Here is a 27,418-nt window from a genome sequence, read left to right on the forward strand (position 1 = left end):
CTAAGCCCAGCTCTATAGACTCTGAACTTGTTGAAATTCCAGTAGCCTCCCTTCACTCTGAAGCCCATTCCTCTGCTAGAGGGGTGCCTATTGTTAATTCTCATAGAAACAGCTTTGAGGCTCTTAACATTCTCAATGGAGAGCTCCCCGGCTTGGGAGATCCAAAGGAACTCCCTTCCTCCTCCTTGGGAGCTGCTAGAAACCATAGTTCAGAACCCGATGGTGAAGCTTGGCAAAAAGTCAAAAAAAAAAAAAAAAAAAGAAGAGACCCGCGCCCTCTTTTTGTTTGATGCTTATGCTTTTGTGCCATCTGTGACCTCGATCGTTGTTTATGTGAGTGTGTTTGTTATCTCTTCTTAGTTAGCCCGGGTTTGGGCATGTATTTTGCAGCTTAATTGTATCACTCTTTTCTATCAATATATCTGGTTGGGGTCCGCCTAACCCCAAATTACCCATCAAAAAAAAAGTATATCTTATTTCCACATGCTATTTATTGATCTAGTGTCACCATGCTGGGCCCCAATTTCCATTGACAAATAAAAAATCATCTCAGTTAGCCACATTTAAGAGGGACGCTCTCAGTCAACAAAATTCTAGAAGAAGATGAGGTCAATGGAAGGCAAAATATGGGAGTGCGGATATCGGCTGCTTATCTAATATCAAGATAAGAGTTAGAATTCACTGGAGTTTTTTTCATTCAAACCTCAACGCATCAAAGGAAATGCATACATCATCTCTCCCTCTCTTCAAAAATTCCACAGTTTGAAATAAACTATGGGTCCCAACTCCCAAGCATTAGATCTTTTATTATAATTCTTATACATTCCCTTGAAAAGCAAACTAAAAGGACAAGCAGATTGGAATGTGATACTCATGAGAACAAGTAGATGACAAAACCTAACATGCTTTATAGCTTGTCTTTTGGAAGTTTTACAGGCTTTTGGCAAACCACGCTTCCCTTTTCCCTCTAATATAAAAGTAAGAATAAATTAATGGAAATCATTGAATTTTGCACCCCATAACTTTCCCCTTTTCATTTTTAATTATTCTACATCTACCAAGATAAACACATATAATATGAGAATTTATATGATGGGTGGCCGTGAAAACACGTGAAGTCTAAAAAAGTAGGTACGGCCCACTTTTTTTTATGATCCAAACCGTTCATCTGTTTGGGCACAACGTAAATAGGTTGTGCCCCAAAAATCATTTCCATAGGATGATCCTAACCCTCCGATCTGGAGAAGATTCCATAAATGATTTTTGGAAATCTCCATTTTCAGATCAGTTCAGATCGGAGGGTTAGGATCATCCTATGGAAATGAAATTGGGACATAACCTATTTACGTTGTGCCCAAACAGATGAACGGTTTGGATCATAAAAAAAAAATGGGCCGTACCTACTTTTTTAGACTTCACGTGTTTTCACGTCCACCCATCATATAAATTCTCATATAATAGAACTTAAAATTGATGCAAAAATTGTTTTGGATTATAAAGAAGTTAGCTTAATTTATCAGGAAACTAGCTCCTCTAAGTGAAGTTCTATAATCAAGGAAGTCCTAACTCTAGATAAGTTAGGAGTCTTAGTGATAGTTAAGTTATAAGGCTATTTAGAAGTCTAATAGCAGTGATTTCATTGTTTGGATTGGATAATAATTCATTGAATGAAAACTATAAATATTGGACGTGTGACGTAGTGTTAGCTTTTCTTGAATAAGGTTGGTTTTTTCAAAGTATCTTTTGTTTTTCTCTTGCGTATTAAATGAGTAAAGCCTCTTGTTGAGTGGCCGACACTAGCCGACCCCTTGGAAGGAAGTTGGCTGTTAACATGGTTTTAAATTTCAACCGAAATCCGAAATTTTAGATTTCGGTGGAGACTGACACTGAAACCGATCAAAACCGAAACGGTCATTTATTTCGGTCGAAATTTCAGTTTTTCCGAAATTTGACCCAAAAAATCTGTTTTTTTTTTAATATTCATTTAATATTTCGCCGAAATTTTGGTAATTTCGGCCGAAATTTAATATTGAATAAAATATTGGTTTCGGGTTTTGTACCAGATTTTGACCGAAATTTCAAGGTCCGAAACTGGTACCGAAACTGAAATTTTAAACCTTGGCTGTTACTTGTTACTGCAAACAAAAGGTGTATAAGGAACTAAATCTCTGTCAATATATAATATCAGTCCCCTGCACATTTCCAGCATTTTTCACACCCTTTTGTCTGAGAAGGCAAAACAAAACATGCATTGTAATGAGGTGGAGATGCAATCATTTTTAGGAAAAATCAACCAATGCTTTTGGCTCCATAATACCTATGTCCGGGTACAAAATATATATATAATGATAAAGGAAGGAAGTACAAATTTTATTGTGTTCATGTCCTGACCATTAAGTTATTGAATTCAGGTTGAGACCTAACTCGTCCTTCCTTTCTTTTGCTATTCCCAAAAAAAAAAAAAAATCTAACTCGTCCCTTTTGATTGTGTCAGCTTGGTCTAGGTTTTACCAGACCCGAAAATACCTTGGGGTTCAGAAATCAGGTTGAAAAACTCGACCTAATCTTAGGTAAGATGATACTACATTTATGAACTTCTTATGATAAGATGATACTACATTTATGAAATATTGTCTGATTAATTGAGAAATGGTTTGCCACCCTGAGTATGTGGGTCGGCTCAGAATTAAGAATATGGGAGGCTATGGAGTCTCCAATTTGGAAGAACTGCAAGTCAGTTTTCCAATCTTTATCCTCACCTTTTCTTTTTTGTTGGAGCAGAGCAAAAACATTATTTTGGCTGTATGGTTGGTGTGATATGTCCTTGGCTTCCACCTTTCCAAATCTTTTTGCCCGAGGTATCAACCCTAGAGCATCAGCTGAGGATTACTCTGAGAGTTGGGAATCTCAGAGAAATGACTCCGCTATTGCACGAGGTAATTCCCTCATAATCGCGGTTGAATTCGCACGACTTTCTTCTTTGGTTTGCTCACGCTATTTTTTGCATAAAGATAATGATGATTAGTTGGTTAGGTCCTTGGAGCAAAGTGGTGAATTCACTTTCAAATCTTTCATGGTAGAATCATTAGGTTTGTTGTTGATCGTAAATTCCCAAATGTTTGGAATTCCCATGCTTCCCCAAGTGCCAATGTATTCCATTGATGTGTTCTTCACGGTTAAATTCCTACCGGCGACCAACTTGTCACTAAAATAGTGTGATGACTCTGCATTATGTTTGTTGTCTTACTTAAAATCCAGGATTCTAAAGAAAAGCGAAACGGACGGTCTCCTTCTCTCATCTCCCATCTAGTATTGAAGAAATCCAAGATTCTAAAATCCGCATATCACAGCCCCAGCCCCAGCCCCTTGTTACCTACAATCTATGAAATTAGTCTCTATCCTTAGCCAAACATTAAAACCCCAACCTTGGAAACATTCTCAGGTAGAATCAGGTTTATGGTGGCAACGAATTTTAACATAAATCATTTGGAATAAAATTGTCATAAGCATAAACATTGAAGGCCTCTGTGGGTGGCACCTAAATTGGCCCTCTTATTGTAAAAATAAAAATAAAAATAAAAAAATAAAAAATATCTATTTAAAGATAATTCAAGCCATTAACTGTAGCATTTATGAAACTATAATAACCATTATTAGGATATATAATCATATTTAACTTCAAAACTATTTGCATATGATGTTATATGAGGAACACCCTTTTTGGTTATTTTCACTAATCCATTAAAATAATACAAGAACTATTAATCAATACATCCTTATTCAATTATAGAAGTTGCATATAAGAAAAATTAAAGAGCAAGCCCAATAATTCAAAAGTACGAATTCAAAATAGAAGAATGAGGTCTTTTTGGGGGGGTAATGCCACCCCTAAAATTAGGCCCTTCCACCAATATCGGTTTGGAGGCCGTCTAGCATATAAAAAACACAACAAATTGGAAAAGCTAGAAGCGTCAAAATTTAGGGGTGGCAATACAAACATGCTTGACCCTAAGCCTTAACACCTTGAAAATAAAATTTGTAAACATAAAGTTCATGCACAAGATATATCTTACAGGTGATTAATGTGCATTTGTTATTATTGGTTTTTATTTTGATCAAATGAAAATAAAAACCAATAATAACAAATAAACGGTAAGATATCTTCCCATCTGGATTCTTAGGAGGGTTTCCTGTGTAGATAAAGAGAAAACAAAACTTAGTTCACAATGGAATTGACTAACATGGCATAGGAGCTTATGGGATTCTACAAATAATGAAACCCACTAGACCCAAATCCACCAACTTTTTCTCAGTGGAACCATGCAAAAATATTATGAAATAAAAAGGAAGAATACAACCGTAGATCACCAACAATAAGGCCAGCCAATTTTCTTTTATGTTTACTTCCTTGATCCTCTGAATATCAGAATCCAACAGCCACTTAGCCACACATAACGCCATCCATTTCTCAGTTAATCTTCTTTCCAGTCATCTCCAAACCAGTACCATTCACCTCTTGTCTCTGTCGCTTGCAATTTAAATGTAAGCCCTTGTCATTGTCCCAAAATGTATCCATATTACCACCATCGGCAGATAAAATTGGGTCCGCAAGTCCATTGCTGTCGGTAGTAAGTTTCAAGGAATTGTCGCCGCCTCCATGACCTTCTTGAACAACTTCAGAAGTCTTGTGCAACTTCCTTCTCGATGGCTTGTCGAGAAAACCAGGATAAATCAATGGCTTTGTGCAATTCGAAAAATCCTCGTCATTTTGACAGAATGATGATGATATGCCATGCTCGTGAACCATATTACCATTTTGATCAGGAATGACATGGTCAACAAATCCATTGCCATTGGTTTCGCCTAGGTCTACTTCCCCATCTTTGTTCAGAGGTTTTTTCCTAGGTGGCTTGTCAAGAAAACCAGGAGAAAGTAATGGCTTCGTGCAATCTAGAACTGGACCCTTGTTGTTCTCACATAATGTCTGTATCCTCACATCATTAGTACTGCCATTTTGATCAGGAAAAACAAGGCCAGTGTGTCCATTGCAATCCGCATAACAGGGAGAACCAAGTGCAACCGGTTCTTTCTTGGCCGTCATATTCCCATTCAAAGATTTATTGGATGGCTTATCAAGAATGTCAGGAGAATGGTCCTCGTGGTCTCCACCAAAGGTTTCAAGACTTGCATCCTGGTCATGGAGCTTCCCATTATTTGGCTGAGCAAAAACAGGTTCAACAAGCCCATTGCACTCACCACCATCCTTGCTGGAACAACAAATTTCTTCAGGTTCTGGTTGAGCCTTTTCATCCCTCTTCACAGACTTCTTTCTGGCGGGCTTGTCAAGGAAACCACGAGAAAATAGCTGTTTAGATTTTCGACCAGAACTAGTTTCTCCAGGCTGGATTGGAGATTTAGCTAATGCACTCTCAGTTTCTGGGAAAAGCTTGTCTAACTTAGCACTTCCATTTTGTGAAAGTGATGGATCACTTGTTATTAGTGCCTGCTTCGACCTGGGGTTTGAAAAACAAGTTGAGAGAGAAATATTTGCGTTGTCTACTGATGTTGGCTCTGAACTTAAAGCATCAACAGAGATGGGAGATGTATTCGCCATCTTGTCGGCCATAAAGTTGTCAGATGAAGTTTCTGAATCCTGGAACTCCTTAACCCAAATGTTTCCAGTACCATTTTCTTCCTTGAAGTTGCAGTCCACATTAGAACTAGTGCAGGAATCTTGGCATTTTGACATATAAGCTCTAATGGTAGACGGCTCACTAGCCAATACTAAACTGGTGGGTTGTCTATATCTATACATAACTTCGTCAGATGACACGTCTTCCACGCCAAGAGAATGGTGGCTCAGGCTCACTTCTTCAAGATCTGTTGACCCCAGGGAGCTTTCTTCGGAAATATCCAAACCAACAACCGTGGGAACTTCTCTTAATACCTCAGAATTAACCTTGATGGTATCAACCAAATCCATATCCTCTCGTTCTTCTCTTGCATCTTTGTGATCCATTTTGATAGGTAATTCTCCTTCATAACCAGAATCCGTTGACATCTGACTAATGTCAGAAGAGAGGCACTCAGAAGCGCTAACAGAGTCCGCTAACTCAGCACTGCCAGCTTCAACTGATTCCATCGAGCCTTGTATTGATTCTTGGGGCACTTCCAGTGATTGTGGTATCTCCTTTGTCACAGGTTCCAAGGGCTTGAAAGTGGGCTGCCGCGCAAATACCCTAACAGACAACAAAACATAAGTAAGTCATCCATTTAGAAATTCACATGATGTTAATTCATGATGCACATGCACAAGCAAATGCCCTATCCATATGCCCACATGCCATCACATTCAACACAAAGACATCAAACAAAAATATGTAACTGATGGTGACTTGGAACGCTAATGGATACGCGGACATCTAAAGCAGGTTAATATTCATATTTCATACAAAAAGAACAAAAAATCTCCTACTAAAGAAGAAAATTAGCACAATCCAAAAGCCCAAATAGAATTTCCACTATGGGTTTTCACAAGAACCGTAATACATAGAAGAGAAATTATCAAATTGTCAAAAAAAAATGTCAAAAATTCCTTTTTCTCATCAACCGGACACTTGTATCTTTTTACAAGAATAAAGACTCATCCTAATAAAAGACTAAACAAAACTAAAAGTAGACTCCTCTTAAGAAAAGATTCCAAACAAATTAAAACTCAAGATAACCTATGATCTTTGGCTACTAACAAATCCTAGCTAAAGAAAAGGATAAATATTAGTAGAAAAAATCTCTAACGTGTGGCTTGATTCTCATCTCCAAATTCTCTCTTGATGTGCCTGCATCAGACTCCCCGGGTTGGAGAAAGCCCGTCCTCATATTTAAATCTTCGAAAAGTGCACGTTCTTACTAATTTTCGTCGGCATCATTTCCAATGATTCAAAAAAATCCGTCCTCAAGTTTGGTAAGTGTCGAAGAATGCTAATCATGTGAAACCCTAGAGCATCAAACTCTTCTACATAATCTCTAGGATGGAAAGATGATCTTTCTTGATCCTGAATTGGCTTGAATTCAAAAATGTCCATTATAGGCTTTAATGTATGATCTAGTAAAAATGGATCGGCAAATATTGATGAAGAAATGAAATTAGTATTTCGCCATTCATCCACCACTTCGATCTCCATGCCGTCAGATCCAATTTCTTTTGCTTCTTCGTTCGTGATTTCATAGCACACAACAACCATCTCTTGTGTCACCACATCCTCGCAACTCCCACTATCAATGATAAGATTATTCATAGTACGCCGAGTAACCAACGCCTCGCCACGATCATTCCAAGTGATCTCGTCACCCTCATCATCATTGTAGTCGTCAAAACACGGTTGTTCATTTAGAACCGTTGATTCGACCAACTCGTCAAACTCTTCGATCAAATCTAGATGTGGTTGTTCATTTAGAAAATTCGATTCGACCAACTCATCAAATTCCTCGTTCAAATTAACGTTACTTCGATTTGGGCACGCTGCTGCTGTATGGCCAAAGCCCAAGCACTTGAAGCACATATCAATACCACGGTGGGGTTGAGTAGGACCCATCTAAACTTGAACTTCTCTTTCACCCGGCACACCCCGAGAAGCACGATGATCAAAAGGGTTAACATCTTTCGAGACGAGACTATTTTTAAAGCCTTTCCGAGTTTCGAAACACGCTACACGTTTCGTAAGTTGTTAGACTTGCATCCTTAATTCTTCGACTTCATCGATTTGGTGATCTCAATGATGAGACTCTAAACGAACACCTCGATCACACCCATGAGCCATGGTAGTCACCTCTTCACGACAAACATCAAAGATCCACAAGAGCTTTGATACCAAATTAGTGCGAGCGGAAGAAGAAAATTAGCACAATCCAAAAGCCCAAATAGAATTTCCACTATGATCCACAGTTTTCACAAGAACCATAATACAAATAAAAGAAATTATCAAATTGTTAAAAAAAACCTCAAAAGCCCCCCTTTTCTTATCAACCAGACACTTATATCTTTTTACAAGAATAAAAACTCCTAACAATAAAAGACTCTAAACAAAACCAAAACTTGACTCCTCTTAAGAAAAGACTCCAAACAAATTAAAACTCAAGATAACCTATGATCTTTGGCTACTAACAAATTCTAGGTAAAGACAAGGATAAACATTAGTAGAAAAAACCTCTAACATGAGGCTTTATTCTCGGCTCCAAATTCTCTATGGATGCGCGCTTGTATCAAAATTAAGGCAACTCATATAATAATCAAGAATCCAACTTCATAAGGGAAGAAAAGATCAGAAACATCCATTACTGTAAAGCAGAACTTATGAAGTGTTATATTTGAAAGATTTTACAAGAATTACATTATATTATAAATGCTTGATATTGTTTTTTGAAAAATGACATATTTCATTAATATTCAGATAGCATTCGGGACCAAGAGTCCCAGCCTGCAATACAAAATATTAAGATGAATTGGCACGGGCATACCCAAGACCAATTCAAAAGTAACCAAAATAAGTTGCAGTAAAAACACAAACTATTTCTTTCCTCCATTCTATAGCATGCCTTCTTTACATCTTTCATAGCATTCTTTCAAAACTTTCATCTGTACCTTTTTGAAACTGCACATAATTCTGATTCCCCTAGACAAGTACCTCTTGAAACTACAAGTAAACTGATTCCTTCTGAAACTACAAAACTTACATCATGAAACTCTAAAACTCCAGATCTGATATAAAACTCTAAGAAGGTATAGCAAAGCTAGAGTATCCAGACAGGAAAACCTAAGCGAAAGAAGAATCTCTCAAGCTATAGCTATTGAAGATTGAAAACTTCTGGATAACAATAGGCAATTCACAATGCTATTAAACAATAAGTATCTTGGATGATTATGAAAGGGATTTACCCTCTAACGACCTACAACCCAAATCATGAAACTCCAACAAAAGCCGCCAGATTAGATAAAAACTACACTACCACCAATAGGCACTAGACTGAGGGAAGAGTCAACCCTAAACAAGAGACATCAGGATCCTCAAGCCTAGGGGATGAACCTCCAACCAAGGAAAACACTTAAAATGAAACAATCCCAAAAACACCTATCTCCTACTATAATCCGGTCTTCATTTTTCTTTCTAATTCCTATTTTTCTCTCCTTCATTTCTTTATCTATTCCTTTTCTCTTCTTTTTTTTCCTTCCTCTTCTTCTTCCTACTCTTTTTTCCTTACAATGAAACAATCCCAAAAACACCTATCTCCTACTATAATCCGGTCTTCATTTTTCTTTCTAATTCCTATTTTTCTCTCCTTCATTTCTTTATCTATTCCTTTTCTCTTCTTTTTTTTCCTTCCTCTTCTTCTTCCTACTCTTTTTTCCTTACAATGAAACAATCTCAAAAACACCTATCTCCTACTATAATCCGGTCTTCATTTTTCTTTCTAATTTCTATTTTTCTCTCCTTCATTTCTTTATCTATTCCTTTTCTCTTCTTTTTTTCCTTCCTCTTCTTCTTCCTACTCTTTTTTCCTTTTTTTTTCCCGGGGCCGGAAGGCCTTTCATTTAGGGTTGCTACCCTCGGCCCCCTTCTTTCCGCCATCCTTCTCAAGTTCGGACTTCCTTCGTTCTTTCATATCTCTAATTACCATAGACCGAAACAAATTCTTAGTGGCAAAAAAAAAAATTGGCCATAAATGCTTGATATTTTGGAAATACGAAATTGATAATGAGGATCTTACCTGCTATATAGAAGCATATATGCTCCCTGAGAGAGAACCTCCTCTAGTTCTACATTCATGACCTACAAAAAGTAAATAGTGAGACCAAGAAAACAACCAACTAAACTATACATGATAAGTTTCCTGAAATCAATTACCTTACAGTCATCGATCCGGTACCAATTCCCAGATAAATCCTTAGTATAGCATATGTAATGGCCGAAATAAGAAGCATTCAACATGTCCACATGGACAACAACCGCATAAAGCCTGTATAGATTAGTACCATCTCCTGCTTCGCTCATGTACTTACCAAGGTCCAATATCTCGGGAAATGTTACTCTCTTGTTCAATTTTCCGAACCTCCCACTCTGTGCAAGTCATTGAAAAAATAAGAGGCTCGCAGAAACATCACCTCAAGAGGAAAAAAATTATAAAATGCAAAAGACAGTTCCAGTTAGAACCTGAAATCTCTTAAGAGCAATAGTGAGAATATTTGGAGGCTGGTGAACAGTGAGCCGTTTCCATGCCTTGACATAATCATTGCACCTGCATACATGACCAGAAATTGATATGTACTAATGGAGTAAAGAACTGAAAGTAAAAATGAAAACAAAAGTTGATTATCTAGGGGCATGTAGAAAACACCAAATCCAAAGGTAATATGATACATGAGAATCACTAAAGTACCCAACAGATCAAAATCATCATACAGGATAAATTTAGTAAAACAGAGAATATGTTACAAGGCAGAAAGAGTGTGGTCTAAGAAACACCCTCTTTCACAAGAGTTACAAACGGCTCTCTACTAAAATCCAAATTTTCATTATGATGTTTGCAATCCTCGACTGGAACTGGACATGGCATATTAGCCCAATCTAAACATTAGACAAGATTCCCTACACCAAATGATGCTCCCTTATTGCTCATTCATGAAGATTCAGAAGCCGGAAAGAATAATTTTAGCCTCACTTCAATTGACTCTTTGATACCAATCACAATGGAGACCACCTTGATCACATATGGACCTACACTTGGAATCCTATTATTTAAAGAAACTCACGGTTCTTTCGGCACTCAAATGTGATGTGATCCATCATCCATAGACTTTAATTTAGTTTCTTTTCAAGAGAAAATTGTTTAGATCTATTATTTGGGATTTTTTTTAGTTGTATTTTTTATCCCATATATGGGAGGTGTCCATGTCAACATATGGCCCACCTTTCTCAATTTTTCCCCCAACGCCTCTCTCTCTCTCTCTCTCATCCTATTGGTTATTACTATGGCCCACCACTTAAATCCCTTTTAAACTCACTTAAAGAAACTCTAAAATCCCATGACCCACATTTATTCTCCTTTACCCCCTCTTAATTTTCCTTTTATCCTATTAGTTAGACTTTTGGGCCCACCATTTAACATACAACCAAAACCCGAACACAACCCCCAAAACACTAAACCTTGGAATATGAAAACAGCTTCTCTGCTTAGGTAGCCGTCCCCTTTTCCCCTTCCTCTCTTCCCTCCCTCCGTGCTCTTTGTTTTCCCTCCTTCCTTCTTCTTTCCCCTTCTCTCACCCTCATGGCTAGGGGTATGTTCACTTGTTTTCCGCGCGAAAGAAAAGAAAAGAAAGGAAAAGAATCTGACGTGGCAAAATAGAAAAGAAAGGAAAAGAAATTGTGATGGAAAACATGTCCTGTGGTCGTTCAGTTGCCAGAAACACAGAGAAATCCAGAGAAACTAAGCAGGGAAAGGAAATTAAGCTGTTCGGTTGCACAGAAACCCAGAGAAACTACACAGAAACTGCATAAACTTGATTCAAGTCCTCATTTGGATCCAATTTTGTCTTATATAAGTTGTGGGGCCAAATTATGGGCTACAAATATAAGTTGTGGCTCACAAGTGGGCCCAAATTAAGTTTGTTAGTAGTGGGCTGAAAATATGACAACCATAGCAATCAACACAATAATAATGGCTATTATAAAAAACCATGAAGTATTGCATCTATGGCTAGGCCATCCACATGACTATGGTGGTCTTCTTTGCTATCTTCATGCCAGTCCTCATGGCAGTCTTCACGGTGGTTATCAAGGTGGTCTGCACAGCGCTCTTCACGATCTCTCGTCCATGATCTTGTATCTAGGAACATAAAACAATTCAAACTATGCTAGCTCACCATAAGATCTCTTTCAGGTAGTTAGTAGGGTAGCTTAATAATGTGGCACAAATGGCCCCAAATCTATATATTCTGGACTCAGAAGAAAGTCTTCAAATTGGAGTACCATTGTAACCCTTGGATGCATGTTCTAGTATTAACTTGGGCTTCTATTCAAGGCCACTCAACTTAAAATAGTTGAACTGAAACTAACCTTCCTTGAAACTGAGACTAACCTTCCAATATGCTACTCAAAGATGTTGAGTTTACAGTGAGCTAATGACATATATGGTGACTTCTGTCACAAATGCAGATGACCTTCATTGGATAAGGCAACTTCCAAATGATTCCAAAGTAGTTTAAGATGGATTCAATAGCATCATTGGCCATTGGCGGCAACACATACACATGGCAGGCAAATGACAGAGGTCTTTCAAACCCAAACACAAACAGGTGGCATGCGAATGATGGGTTTTCAAACCCACAGCATACATGAACACTTCCCCAATTTTCCCTTTCACATTAGCATTAACAGGGATAGGAACAATGCAGTTTGGGTTGAATTTTTCCTTTCATCGGGCTAAGGACGGGATCAACTTCCCGTGGTGCTTCGCATATGCGTTGAGGAGATCTTGAATTCTATCGAGGGTCATGAGTTTTCATTCCAGAACATGTACCATTCGACCAACAGTGAGGCGAAGTGCCTTGCCCGTAGTGTATCGGCGGAAGATGTCTTTGATCACGTAGTCCTTAAAGGAGAGCACTCATGTATCTTGTATTTTTTTATGGTATTCTTCGACCATTTCGATCGAGGGTTTTTTCCTCTTTAAACTCAACTCAACTCAACTAAGCCTTTGTCCCAAACTAGTTGGGGTTGGCTAATGAATCCTTTAGAAGAAAAAAAAATTCTCCTCTTTTTACTTAATAAAATTTTTACCACGCAAAAAAAAAAGTCGGTGACGGTGTGAGGGTAGAATATGCACATGATTGTTTTGTTTGGCTTCTGTATAGCTGTACATAGATATGCATAGAATAATAGGCTGACTTAGTCAATACCTATGTGCATAAATAGCTATAGAGGGTCAAATTAACCCTCCATAAATCATGACCTCCATAAATCTGGGCAATATTCAATGAGCTGGAAACAATATTATGTTCCAAATAATATCAGACTGTCCTGATAGCCTATATTGCCCTGGTTATGCATTTCAATGAGAAATGCAGTACATATCAACTTAACCTAACCAACAAAGAGATACAAAGGAAAAAGGAAACAAAATATATCATATATAGATAATTAGCTAGCCTGGAAATGCTTAATACAAGAAAGGAGTATGCATACCCATCACATTTATACATGTTTTCTCCGTCAAGCCATTCATTAACAGTGAACTGATCTAGGCAATCCTCTAAAGATGAAGCATCTCCTTGAATTTCAACAGTCAAATCCATCATATTCTCGTAACGGTACGAGATCTTTTTGCATTTTGTGCACATCACCTGAAAATAGAGCTGAATTGGTAAGAAGATGCCAAGAAACAAAACTCAACAGTAATTTTCCTAGAATGTAGAAGAAAAAGGTAATTAGATTTCAATTTCTCTTGCCAAACTTTTGGGACATAATGAAAGAATGTTATTAAAAGCAGTAATATTTTTTTTTTGTTGAATGGTATTAAAAGCAGCAATAGTTACAAAACATTGTCAACAAAGGTAACCAAAACAAACAAGTACAATACAAAAACAGCAAAAACCAAAAAACGAAATCAATCTACAAGGTGACAACAAGAATGCTACTACAATATGGTTAACGCAGTTACAACATGAGAATTATCTTATGAACACCTTACCTTTTTTTTTAGTAACGGTAACTTTATTAAAATCCAAAGGGAATACATGCTATTTGTTTAGAAGCGAGGCAACAAGATGTCACCTGACCTTGTTACAATCAGTGTACACCTATTCCAGTTCCATGCCCAAAAAATCATCCACTACCCAAAATTCGTGGTCATCACCACCATCTCTGATTTTTTCACTCCCTCATTTGCAAGTTTGTCCGCTTCATCATTCGCTGATCTGCGCATGAGCGAATAATTTGGGCGGATAACCCTATAACAGTCTCAGATCTCAAAAATGATATTCGCCAATTTCCACGGCCCGGGTGCCGACTCATTAAGCCATTATGACATTTGAAGAATCTCCCGCCGCTATCAAAGGATAGGATAAATTCGATCTAAACTACTTTAACCCCCGGAGTAAGCCCTTGGCCTCCGCCTCATTGGAGTCAAAAATGCCAATGGGACCAGAAAACAACATAAACATCCTAACCTTCAGAATCACAGATCAGACCTCCTACCCCTGCGGGTCTGGGTTTCCCTTTGGCGCTACCAACAAAGTTTAAGTTTTAAGCAGCCAGACCGCGGGGGGGGGGGGGGGGGGGCATCGAGGTGAGGGATGGTCTTTAACTTCTCTTTCCCAAATGATTACCCTCTAGTTACGAATGATCTTCGCCCAGGAGTAGTTGAGCAACACGTGCGCCATTTTTGCCCATGCAACCAGATCAACCTTGATTTCAGTCATTATTCTGCCGATGCCTTTTTCTTTCTCCTCAAAGAGGCTTCTATTTTTCTCCTCAAAGAGGCTTCTATTTCTTTATTGCCATATATGCCATTTAATAGGATGGGGACATGCTTCCATAAGATCCGTCCCACTTTGTCAAAGGGACTGCTACTCCAGTGTAATATCGCCCTTTTAATGGAACGGTGGAAGACCCATGCAAAGCCAAAGCTCCTGATGAAAAGACAGTGCAATAATAGATGATTAAAGTGGAAACCCGGACAATCAGAATTGAATGGCATCAGCAGAGTATACTTTTTTTAATGGCATCGGCATACTTCAGAGATGGTGAGAGCTCTCTACATAGATCCAATGCTTCCAAGATAGCATTCAGTGCCTCCTATAAGGGCTAGGCTCCAACTAACACCCAAGCAACCACATCTTTCACCACAATTTGTTTTTTGAAAATTGACAAATATATTCATACCAGCAAAATTTACAATGGGGACCAGTAGTCCCACTCAATTTACATAGTATGAATTGCCAGGAGCATTCTCCTTGGCCTAAAAGAAAAACCCGTTACACCTTACATTATCCGATAGCCTCAATTGTATCGAATCCAACAAAAAGTGCCATATTGTGGGGCCCACCAAGTCAAGATCGTGACCTGCCATGTCATACAAACTTTTCCACCACATTCTGAATTTGATTTTCAAAAATCTCGCTCGAAAGCCCAGAGCTATTGTGCGCCCCTAAGTGTGCACGATAGCCAACCACGCAACAACACCGTCGGATCTCCGGTGGCCTCCACCTCGAACCACCACCAAAACCCGGCAGGATGAACCTATAGCCAGTCTTCCATGGCTCCATGTCCAGCAACCCACAGCCTTTCACGGCCTCTGGCTACCTCCACGGATTTCCTCGGCTCCAGATCCAGCTTCACGGCCTCCATGGCTTCAGATCCGGCTTCCATGGCTCCATATCCTGCCTCCACGGCCCCATATCCTGCCTCCATAGCCCTAGATCTAGCCACCACGGAAGAGCCGTACTCCAGATCTAGCCTCCACGGTTCTAGCTTCAACCTCCACTGCTCATCTTTTGCCAGCCATGAGAGAGGCGAGAAAGAAAGGACAAGCCTCAAAAAACAATGGGGAGAGACGAGAAAGAGAGGGCGAGATTCAAAGATAGAGAGAAAGAGAGGGAGACAGGAGAGAGAGAGAGAGAGAGAGAGAGAGAGAGAGACCGCATCCCTCCCTAGGGCATCCGTCGACCTAGGGAGGGAGCCTTTCACCTATCTCCTTTTTTACCAGCAAGTCCAATGATGACAAAACAATCCTAATCCATCTTTCACCGCAATTGCCCCAACAATTCCATCTTAAAAATACAAGTTGGGCACAAACTTCAGTTTCATTTGAAACCTTAATGCCCCTAGGGCCCAAGAAAACCTTGATAAGCTTCGAAAAATATTTCCACTAAATTGCAACAAGAATTATAAAAAAAAATAACATGAGAGCTAAAGGGAAGGCATAATCATTCTAGCAGGAATAACATCCAACGTAATCTGGATCAAAGAAATGTCCCTCAATTATGGAAACTATCACCAACAGAAAGGCCCCAAACCAAGTGCCCAATGGATAACAAGTGATTTCATCTCCGTAATAGATTTTCAAGGAAAAGAAACTCCTTTTGTGCACATTCCCCAGAAAACAGCAAACTGCTAAATCCTCCATAGAATCGCTCCTTATCAACAAATGGCCCTTTTGACTTATTGATAAAAAAATAGCTGAGTAACTGAAGCCAAAGGCATCAAAGAAATGCCAAAGCAACAGTGCTGCCACCTCACAATGTATTACAAGGTGGTCACTAGATTCATATTGTCCCCTGAGCGTAAAAACACATGTTTGCAAGTCCATATTTATTTTCCTTCAAAACAGAGAAATAGAACAACACAGATCGTGGGAGCAGCAGAGATTGCACGGACTCGGCCCTCTTCGTAAGGGTGCCCACAATAACATTAGCACAATGAGGGGCATGGGAGAAAAACAAAGGTTGGGGGCAGCTGTCCAATATCTCCTTGATTTCATCGAGGACAACAGCGATTCTCCAAGGCTTCATGGAGTCATTCTTGGCCCATGAAATCACATTGGAGGAGTCACCTTCAACACAAAGGAGATGGGTGCAAAGGCTTGATACTAGTCCCCAATAACGAAATATGAATAAACAGATACGAGTTGGAGATACAACCCAGCATTTCATGAATATAAAGCAAAGAGCATACCAATACCATACCATAAGATAATATATAAGAAAAATTAGAAAATTAACCAGATTATCGTAGAAAATGGAAATACTAACACAGAGATTATAGCATCCATAAGATTCGCATGCTAAAAATTCAAATTGCAAATATGCAACACTAAGAACCACATAGCTAACTTGACGACAGTTCCATACAATTGAAGCATGATACTTAATTAGACAGATAGAACTACCCATGAAGTATCTAGTTTGAAATTGACATTGTATCGTGGGGGACAAAACAAGTAACTCTTATTCAAGAATCCCGGTACCATAGGATGGGGTCAACCTGAGTCTTCGAATAGAACTTTTTCTAGCATTGACAATTATACGACAATATTCTCGATCATAAAACACACATGCCACATATATGGTATATTACAACTGTTCTCATCATCTTTTTATGGAAACTGGAACACTCCTGACGTAGTCAAGACTCCATTTACCTTTCTAGTCAAAACAGCATATTCCTACAAACTCATTCATTATACAAAAAACAAATTAAGAAAGGACTAAAATAACTGGGTCATACTTAAATACCTCTTACTTAAATACCTCCTATTAACCATGTAATAACCCATAGACTAAGTCAAACCTACATGGATGCACCACATGGATGACAAGCGGAAGATTCATATAGTCGCTATGTGGCTGTACTTTCTAAGTGAAATTGCTTAGAAACCCTAGGTGTGATTTCCTAGGTTCACCTTCTCTATTTTTTCAGTTTTCTATTAATCCTATCAAATTTCCGATGGCTCAGCTTCTAATGCATGAAACCCTAACCGTACGCTCTGATTTTCACCTTCCTTCAACCCTTTTCATCATCATAAAACCCTAGTTCGTCTTCTTGAAACCCTAGTCAAAGCCCTGGAACCCTAATCTCCTTTATCTGGTTTCCTCAGTCCAACAGCAATAGAATTTGCACTCCCCAATCGACCTGCTTTAAACATCCTCGGTTTTCACTTCTAGTTCGTCTTCTTGAAACCCTAGTCAAAACCCTGGAACCCTAATCACCTTTATCTGGTTTCCTCAGTCCAACAGCAAAAGAATGTGCACTCCCCAATCGACCAGACTTAAACATCCTCGGTTTTCACTTCCAATGCAATTTCCTTAAACATCCTCGGTTTTCACTTTCAATGCAATTCCCTATCATGTACCATTTTCTTATTTAACCCAACCCTAGACCGACCAGATTGGTGCTCATCACTAAGATCCTGCATCAAATTCCTTTTTTCCACCCACAAAATGAAACTATCTAATGGGATCTGCTGTGGCTTGGGCAGTAAATTAGGCAATTTATTTTGTCAAAGGGACAGCAGTTGGTGTGAATTCCAATGAGTAAAAAAGTTACGGCATAAAGCAAGGGATTCACTAGAAATATAGCAAAACAACTCTGGTTGGGGGGAGGGGTCAAACAAACATCTACTAAATTGTGAACTTTCAATTTTTATGGGAATTTGCATTTTTCTACAAAACAGATTGAAGAGAATGGCATGCTTCTTTCAAAATTTTCAACCGCATTCTGTGCTTAAGGAGGATAAGAACCAAAACCTAAAATAGCAAAGCAGGAAGCTGAAATACTAGGGGAAAATAAGAAGGTTAACCTGAGATTGAAGTTGACCACCAAATATGTGTTGAATCAAGGTCGTCTCTTGAGTGCTAGGATCAAGGACCTTTTCTCCCCCAAACTCATCAAGGCAAACTGACTGCATAGTGTCAATTGCAAACCTACAAAGTAGAATACAATGAAATTTCAGCCTTCTAGATTTTTTAAGTCATCTAAAGAATCCATTTTAAAAATTCAATAAATTCATCCAATTACACACACACACCTCTCTCTCTCTCTCTCTCTCTCTCTCTCTCTCTCTCTCTCTCTCTCTCTCTCTCTCTCTATATATATATATATATATATATATATATATATATATATGAGGAAAAGGATTGTACGCTCGAGTGTACCAAGCTTATGGTATGCTCGAGTGCCCAATCACATGTGGGCCCACTTTGTTAGGATGATCCAAAGCATTCATTTGAAAGGCCCTTACATAGATGGGATGTGTACCAAAAAAAAGCTCCATAGGATCATCCTAACCCATCCATTTGTGGAGGTCAAAATGGACAGACACTGTTTGTCCACAAATCTGCCCATTTTTGCCCTCCACTTTTGGAGGGGTTAGGATGATTCAATGGAGCTGATTTTTGGTGCACACTCTATCTATGATAGGGCCCTGCAAATGAATGCTTTGGATCACCACAAAAAATGTGGGACCCATGTGATTGGGCACTCGAGCGTACCATAAGCTTGGTACGCTCGAGCGTACAACAATCCTTTTCCTATATATATATATATATATATATATATATATATATATATATATATATATATATTGACATTGAAATAAATCCCAGTTAAGCCTTTAAGTCACACACACACACACACACACACACACACACACACATCCCAGTGAAATAAATCCCAGTGAAGCCTTTAAGTTATACATCTCTCTCTCTCTCTCTGTCACAAATGTCGTTCTCGGGAATTTCTCGGCAAGGGAAAATCTCGGGATATATTAACGGTAAAATTAAAATTATTTAAAAAATATATAAATATATTAAATTTAAGAAAAAAATATAAAATAAAAATATTGAAAAAATATGGCGATATTATCAGGATATTTTATGGTAAAAATGAAAATATCGCTATATTTTGAAAATCTCAAGATTAGTTCGGGATTTTGTCGTTTTATCAAAATCTCGCGATAAGAACGCTATATTTTGAAAATATAGGAGATTTTTATGACATAGCTCTCTCTCTCTCTCTCTCTCTCTCTCTCTCTCTCTCTCTCTCTCTCTGGCATTGAAATAAATCCCAGTGAAGGCTTCAAGTAAAGGAACCTCATGAACTCGTGAGCATCCTCCTGCTTCCCATAGCCAAGATTACCACCAATATTAGGTAACCGAGAAAGAATATTGATAGGTGAGAATGGACGCAAGCTCTGGCTCACTCTCTGAATATGGGACTGAAGCTCGCATAAGAAACACCAATCATTCCGGTTGCCTGAAATAACAAGAAAACAAGTTGAAAAGCTTAGAGATTCTTCACACCATTATCTAAGAAAAATAAGAGAAATGAATTATTTGACATTTTGTCTTTACATTCTCTTGAGTGGCCCTTCTCCAACAAGTAGGCGACAAGAGGCCGAGTGGATGCAAGGCATTGTAGAACCACATTGGCAAAGCAGCTGTATGGAAAGCAGTTAGTAACTTAAATACAGAGGCTCGACAAGCTCAGTGTAACTTATAAATGATACGTTTTTGCTTGACAAAGAAGTTCTGTAATAACTTAAAAACATAAAGATAAATCATTTCAGTGCCTCATGATACATGCTATGATTTTGCTTTTTGAGGTGTTAAAGAAATTTAAATTAGCAATGAGATACTAAGAAACAATATCCTAATAAAATTTTGCCACTCGAACCTGTTTCCACAATTTAGAAGCCCACAAGGTGGAAATCCCGTACTCTCCCAGTTAAAAAGCTTCACGAATTCATCATATGGGAAAAGAACCTGCAGAAAATGAAATAGCGCAGTCCGTGGTGTATTATTACATGAGCAGAAGAAACCATGCATATTACACATGATCTTAGCCAAAAGGCCGAGAAAGGTATGTTCTTATCAGTTTAATATATGATACGTGGTCCATCAGACCACAAGATATTAACCTAATTTTTTGTGGGGAAGGGCCCACCACAATAGCTTGCTATTGGGGCTCTTACGCATCGCCCATGCGTTGCAGGACTGCACAGGCCCAGCGCACGCCAATAAAAGTTCGAATTAAAAAGAAAAAGAAAAAAACCACTCATATTGAAAAAGAGTTGAACTTCTAGTTTAAGAGGCCAACAAATCAGTCACCTTCTTCGGTTGTTCCAGCACCTTACAGTTTCCTCGGGCGGGCACCAATGAAGGTGCAGTACTTAAATTATCCACCCGTCCAGAAGCTGTCCTTCTTCCATTGGCACTACTACTAGATGTTGTTGAACCTAGTTTCTCAGGTGACTTCAATCCCTTGCATTTTAATTTGTGATCGGCTTGCCAATGCTTTGACTGGCAAATTTTGGAGCTGAAAATAATAAGAAAGCATTTTTACCTTCAAAATTTGCAAACTAGAAACTGCTCCAAAATCCAAGAATATTAATCATAAAGAGAAATAAAAAAGAACCTTCAATGAAAGAGTGCACATAATCAGTAAAAGGAACTAGAAAATAGTTGAACCTTTTACACATAAAGAAGTGTATCATGCAAAATAATAATAAAGGGCAACTCCTACAGTGCTTTATTAAAATCAACAATATGATTAAGATATAGGCCAGCGATTCCAGAGGTCTGCTTCCTGTGGCTTATATTTTTTTTTCTTCAACTCAACTAAGCCTTTGTCCCAAACTAGTTGGGATCGGCATATTTTATTTTCTTATGGCTTATATTTATAAAGAGGTTTATGCATATTCAAAAGGCAAGAAAAATCATGATAGCACCTCATAAAACATTGTTGTTATGACAAATGAGTTTTAGTAATTAGTTTCGTTAGGGATGTAGCTCTAGCCATTAGTTAATTAATGTTTCTTTACCTTTTGCCTCATCCAAGATGGACCCCTCCAGGCCTTGGCTTGATTAAGCTAAATTTTGATGGAACCCAGGACCTGCTGGAAAAGGGAGGGCTCTTAGAGATGAGACGGTCGCACGATATGGGCTTTTTCTGACCCCATCAGAGTAAAGGACTTGAAAGAGGCGAAAGTGAGAGCCTTGTTTCACGGATTCTCTCAATGTTATCAGGTGGATGGATGAGAGTAATCCCCATCTGTGGAGGTTCGCGGACATTATTGAAGAGATCCAAGATCGCGTCGAGGGGTTCCCAATTCGCTTTCAGCATGCCGATCGAGCAACAGTGATACAGACCAGGGTTGAGCCTCTAGCTCAGTTGGTCAAGGCTTTGTTCTCCAACCTTAAGGTCGGAGGTTCAATCCCAACATGCCTACTAAAAAAACAGTGATGCAAACCGACTAGCCCAATCTCCTGTTGATAGAGATTAGAGATCAATTAGAGATTATTACTATCTTCCTCCTTAATCCCTCTGCTTGTATGGAGTAGTATGTTGTGTAGTTTGTTTGTTCCTTCTTTTGTACTGTTTCCGACCATCTCAGTCACGGCTTCTCTCTTTTTAAATAAAATGCTTCACCATTAAAAAAAAAGCTTCTTACTACAAGTGAAAAAATGATATCATTCTTTTTCATTCTTGTGATATCAGTGGCTATGTCCTTCACTATAACAATATGATATTCTTTCCTACTTGTATGTTTCAGGGGCTGAGACTAAGGGCATTTATCTGTACCAAAATCTCCTATTAAGAAAATAAAGCGAAAGAGAGCATACAAGCTACAAGGAGAACAGACAAAAAACCATAAGTAACAGGAAAAGGAAGAGGCAACCACCAAGCAAGCACAAAGCCATGCACCAAAGGAAAGAACAAAGAAGATAAACACACACACACACCCCTCTCCAACACCCACGCACACCCAAAATCCCAGCAAGAATGTAGGCCTCCTTATTCACCATTCAATGAACATGACTGAAGTAGACTTCCTTCAAGAATCAGAAATCCATAATCTCCATAGAAACTTTACCGCTCAACCACCTAATGACACCCAGCGATCCTGATGACAAACTTCAAGCCCTTGCTGTCATCTCTAAACCCTCTAGCTTTAGTTAAAGCTGAGCTTGAAGGAATTGGGGATGGGAATACATCTCACGGCCGGCTCGTCACAAATATCTTTGACATTCTAGAAATATCGCAATTTCATCCCAACAAATTGATAAAACGACAAAAAACTCAAACTTATCCGAAGGTTTTAACTAATATCATGATATTTTTATTTATTTATTATTTTGGAACCTCTGCCTTCCATTTCCATCAGTGGAGATTAAATTTAGACAACGAAATTCATTATAAACAAGAGCCCAAAGATCATTTGCCTCCAATACCTCTAATAGTGGCAAAACAATCTTCTCCCTCTAAAAGTTCTGAAATTGCATTCTTTCCAATGGCTCAACGAGATAATCGTAAGGCACAACTTCCAAAGAATCCTTCCTCTAAGTAGAATAGGCCAGTCAACCAAACTACCATAAAGATCGTTAATGGTCAGCAGCATTGACCAAGGCAGCTTGAACAATCAAGAAGTATAAGCACCAAACCCACAACAACAAGAAGTGAAAAGAAGATTACTCATCCTATCATCCTTGTAGCAAATCACACTTTTTTTCCTGAAAGATAATATAGCACACATTTCTTGAAAACTGGAAACCCTGATCTTGAAGATGAACACTGGTAAGAATCTTATCCTTGATAGTCACCCAAGAAAATGTCTATCAGAGTTTTGACACAGCCATGGTTTTAAATTTCGGCCGAAATACCGAAATTTAAAACCAAAACGAAATCTTATAATTTCGGTTTCGGCCGAAATTATAAGATTTTTGCTGAAATTTCGGCTGAGGCCGAAACCAAAATTTCAATCCTTGCCCCTTGGACACAGCATCCGTCAGAACACCATGTGAGAATAAAAAAAAACATAGCCAATCAGCACGTCGTGTGTTAAGAGAAAAAACAACTCATTTACAATGTTGTGTAGAGAGCAGCCAATGGAGTAATCCCTACAAAAGATAAAAATATTTTAAGGCAAGAGGATTATAGGATTATAGAATAACGGATAACCCTTCTAGGGAAAATTCAGCAGATAGAAAAACTGTACAGCTTCACCATTAAAAGTCGTATGATATAAACAGAGAACTCTCAGTTTTCACTTTTGAACCTACTCGCTTTTTTGAGAAAGAGTCGGTAGAGCCTACTCAACGTCTGAACCTACTCTCTTGCTAAATTTAAAGCTCTAATTGGACTCAATGCTTTCCTCGTCACCATTCTTAGTCCCAAATAAACTATAAAAGCAAATAACCCACTAAGTCCTATTTTAGAAAAAAAGACTTTTTTTTAATGGTAAAAGATTTCGTTTAAACCAACCAAAGACCGAGAAAGGCTTTACAAGAGCAACAACAAAGGAAAAAAATACAGAATAGAAACAGCAAAAGATCATCTAAGAATAAAGAGAAAGTCAAGGGGAGCGAGTCAAGCAGTTCCTCGTCTGCCCTTGAGACACCCTCTCTAGCTAATCTATCCGCTACCTCATTAGCTGACCTCCTAACATGACAGAAAGTAATCGTCGTTGCACCCAACCTATCTCTAATATCATCAAAATAGGGGCGAATCTCCAAGGGACGGAAAGAGAACCTCAAAGCAATCTAATCACATTCAGGGAGTCCCCTTCAATCACTATCTTATTTAGATCATACGATTCGAGGAACTTTATTACCTGATAAACCGGACGAACTTCAGCTTCATTAGCATCAGCCTGCCAATGGGACCTGAAAACACCCATTTCACTTCTCCCTTGTCATCCCTAAGAATACCCCCAATTCCAGCTGGGCCGGGGTTACCCAAGCTAGAACCATCAAAGTTTAATTTCAGAAACCCAAGAGAAGGAGGCTCCTACTTTTGGACGATTTTTTGCGCTCGCTCAGCATCAAGGCAAATTTCTTTCTATCCATACCATAAGTCAGGAGCCAACACAATTCAAAAGCTTGGGAGTGTTCTCACTCATGAAATAGTGCAAGCAATTACCTTGTTGAAGAGGACAAGAGAACTCTTTGAGTAACCTTTTAAGACCCGAGCATTGCCTTCTTTCCATAAAAAAACATAAAGTGGCTAAAAGGCAAACATCCAAAGGACCCTCCCTTTTTTCCTCCAAGTAACCAAAGGCCAACATTCCAAAAGATCAATGAGCTTGGCAGGAAAGACCCAATACAAGCCGAATCAAGAAAGAACACTGCTCCATACCTCTCTCACTATACAGTGAATGAAGATATGGATTCACTGATTCCCCATCTTCAATACACGGCGGGCAATGGTCTACGATCAACATATCTCGAGCTCTCAAGAAGTCGATCGTCTGGATTCTTTCTAGGACAGCAGCCCATCCAAAAATAGGCTTTTAGAAAAAAGACTTCAACTAAAAGACCACCTAGACCTTCTCGAACTTCTAACTTTATTTCCTGATTTAACTTGGACTACAAGCCAGTTTCCTAACATCTAATAACGGCCCCAATTAACTTAGAAGAATTTTCAAATTAGAAAATTGACTCCCAAAAGAGCGCTACTTGATCTCTTTAAACTTCTAGAAACCTATCCTAAATACCCAATTTGACTTAACAGATTCCAAAAGTAAAACACTGAAAAAAGGTTGCCATTAAAAATAGTACAACACTAAATAAGGCCCACAAAAATACAAGCATAGCCCTTTCAAATACCACTTTGAAAAACTCAAAGATTGCCCCTCTTGATCTTCTATTTCTTTCTTTTCAACACATACTTTTCAGATGCAACACAATCCCACTTCTAAGACCCTCCGACCAAGATGTCCTTTGGAATACAAACATCCTCAAGCCTTTCCAAAAATCCACCAAACTATCGACCTCCTCCTTCCTCGAACCCCTACTGCAATCATAAACCTTAGAGCTAGTCACCTTGTTTCTTAACAAATTCTAACATCTGATCTTTCACAGATTCTTTCGGGAGCCCACAAAGCACATGTCAACATGTTTCGACACAGACTCAGACACGACTGGTTTCTTTACAGTGTTGCGTCATTACCTAGAAGCTTCCTACCTTGGAGGCAATTAGGCGCCCTTAAGACCCCTGACAATATGTTTGAACCAAACATAGAAAAGCCATTTTGCTAATTGATTGCTCATCTAAAACCCAATATGTATCTAACACAAGATTCTCATACAATTTACGTATTGGAAACATTTGTTGACATTGAACACCAAGAACCTCCACGTGTGTTGCCGCCCCAAGTGGACATATCAATCAGTGAATCACATCTTACCAAGCAATGTATAAAGCGTAATCTTTTTCACATCACCAAATGCACTTTGTGTAGATACTACGACAAATCGACAATAGTATAATAGATAGTGTGATATTTTAGCAATCAGAATAAGTGTTGCTGACCATTCTTAGAATAGAATAGGTAGTTTTGATGTGCCTGCTGAATGAAGAGACTATCATGTGGCAGAGCTTGAATAGGATGCATTCAGGGCCAATGGGTGTTGGGGAGCTGAAGGGGAGGAAAATAGCTGCATGGATGAACAATTGTCTCATTTGCTCATTAGCTATTATAGGCAGGTGCCAACATAAAACCAGCTCTCCTTAAAACAAATAGGCACATTGCAGTATTATAATATCTAAGAATTTGCAATCAAATGACTTGCAAAAGTTCACAATTCTATCTTTTGTAAGACATACTTTTCTCTACAGTTCATTCATGTTCTCTCAGCACTAAGAGCTAAGAGCTAGGATTCCATCTTTTGCAGGATGTACCAGGAGACAATTTTGGCCACTTATAAAGTTCACAAACTATAAAAAACCCCTTCTAACAGTCCTATAAAATGGTGTCTCAACATAGAATTCCAAACCCAGATTCGTCTCACTTACATTGAAAACTCACCTTGAACTGAAGTAGATGGACGAGATGCATTAATTATAAAAATTATCAAAATCGATGCCATCTACAAACTTAATGAAAGGATACGAAAGGTATAGTTTTTGCTAACAAGTGCCCGAGCGGCCAAAGGCACTCATTAAGGTGTACTGGAAACATAATTTACAAATATTTCCGACGAAAAAGGCTTAAAACATTTGTAAAATCTCAAAACGTGTGTAAAATTATGTTTCCAATGCACCGTACTGACTGCCCTAATCATTAGCAAAACCAATAGTATGGGTCTGATGCACATCCACGCGAAAACAAACCTAACAATATCAGCCTCTAAATTTCCGACGAAAATCACAAACAAATACAATAAATGCTACAATACAAGAAACCAGAAAATAATCATTCAAACCAGAAAATTAGATTACTAATTAAGCCAATCACCAACCCTAAAACACGTAGAAACAGAAAGAAAGAACAGAGACAGAAAAACCTACAATTAGATTGTCCATAAATAAACAAATCCTTTCATTTACAACAAACGAAATTACGAAACCCTAAAAAAATAAAAGAATTACCAGTATCGGAGGACCTTGCATCGGGAGCATTTCTTACTGCCGGGACTGCCGCAGACGAAGCAGGTACCACCTGCCTCGCCGGCCAACATCCGGCCAGAACTCGCCGGAGGGCAATCTCCGGCGCCCTCTCCTTCGAATTTCGCCTCTACAACGAGATACCTAGAGGCCGTGATTTTCACAAGGTGGATCAATAAGATGACGAATACAAGTGCGATGAAGACAAATTGCAAAAGTGCCGAGAGATCGAGGGGAATCCCCAATACATGCATCTACACTCCCACCGTATTAGGGTTTTCATCGAGATTTCACAGAGAGAATAAGCCCTAATACACAACTCTCTCTCTCTCTCTCTCTCTCTCTCTCTCTCTCTACCTTATTATTCTTCTTCTCTTTCAATATATCCTACGTTTCTTTCTACATTCGGGCGAGCGAGACTCCCTTTTTTGGGTGTTCTCTAGCCGTTTCGGAGTCGTTTCGCTTTCTTCTAGATGAAGAAAGGG

The 27,418-nt window shown here is 38.7% G+C and overlaps 1 protein-coding gene and 1 non-coding gene across 3 annotated transcripts; one reads left to right on the plus strand and one right to left on the minus strand.

The window, feature by feature from the left end:
- Window positions 1-4,195: 4,195 nt before the first annotated feature.
- LOC143879650 (ubiquitin carboxyl-terminal hydrolase 19-like) lies at window positions 4,196-27,418 on the minus strand. 2 transcript variants are annotated; one of them, XM_077382140.1, is made up of 11 exons: window positions 26,919-27,418; window positions 20,678-20,864; window positions 20,223-20,311; window positions 19,901-19,986; window positions 19,640-19,802; window positions 18,349-18,472; window positions 13,236-13,393; window positions 10,206-10,290; window positions 9,900-10,112; window positions 9,763-9,824; window positions 4,196-6,239 (listed from the first exon to the last, which is right to left on the minus strand). In XM_077382140.1, exons 1-11 carry the CDS (start codon window positions 27,185-27,187, stop codon window positions 4,469-4,471), a joined length of 3,207 nt encoding a protein of 1,068 aa, XP_077238255.1. In that variant the 5' UTR covers window positions 27,188-27,418; the 3' UTR covers window positions 4,196-4,468. The 2 variants fall into 2 exon arrangements, with proteins under 2 accessions (XP_077238255.1, XP_077238254.1); XM_077382139.1 differs by having other exon boundaries at window positions 20,657-20,864.
- LOC143880506 (U2 spliceosomal RNA) lies at window positions 20,380-20,566 on the plus strand. Its single transcript, XR_013251734.1, has one exon. It is a non-coding gene; the product is annotated as a U2 spliceosomal RNA (small nuclear RNA).

The sequence above is a fragment of the Tasmannia lanceolata genome, unplaced genomic scaffold, assembly GCF_043159265.1.
Source record: "Tasmannia lanceolata isolate RefF3 unplaced genomic scaffold, GAP_Taslan_0.1 ptg000006l, whole genome shotgun sequence".
Lineage (NCBI taxonomy): Eukaryota > Viridiplantae > Streptophyta > Magnoliopsida > Canellales > Winteraceae > Tasmannia > Tasmannia lanceolata.

Coding starts and splice junctions, on each gene's coding strand:
- LOC143879650 (XM_077382139.1), bottom strand. CDS start 27,187: ATGCATGTATTGGGGATTCCCCTCGATCTCTCGGCACTTTTGCAATTT. Junction 10,291..13,235: donor AACATGTATAAATGTGATGG/GTATGCATACTC, acceptor TCATGTATGCAG/GTGCAATGATTATGTCAAGG. Junction 9,825..9,899: donor ACCGGATCGATGACTGTAAG/GTAATTGATTTC, acceptor TACTTTTTGTAG/GTCATGAATGTAGAACTAGA.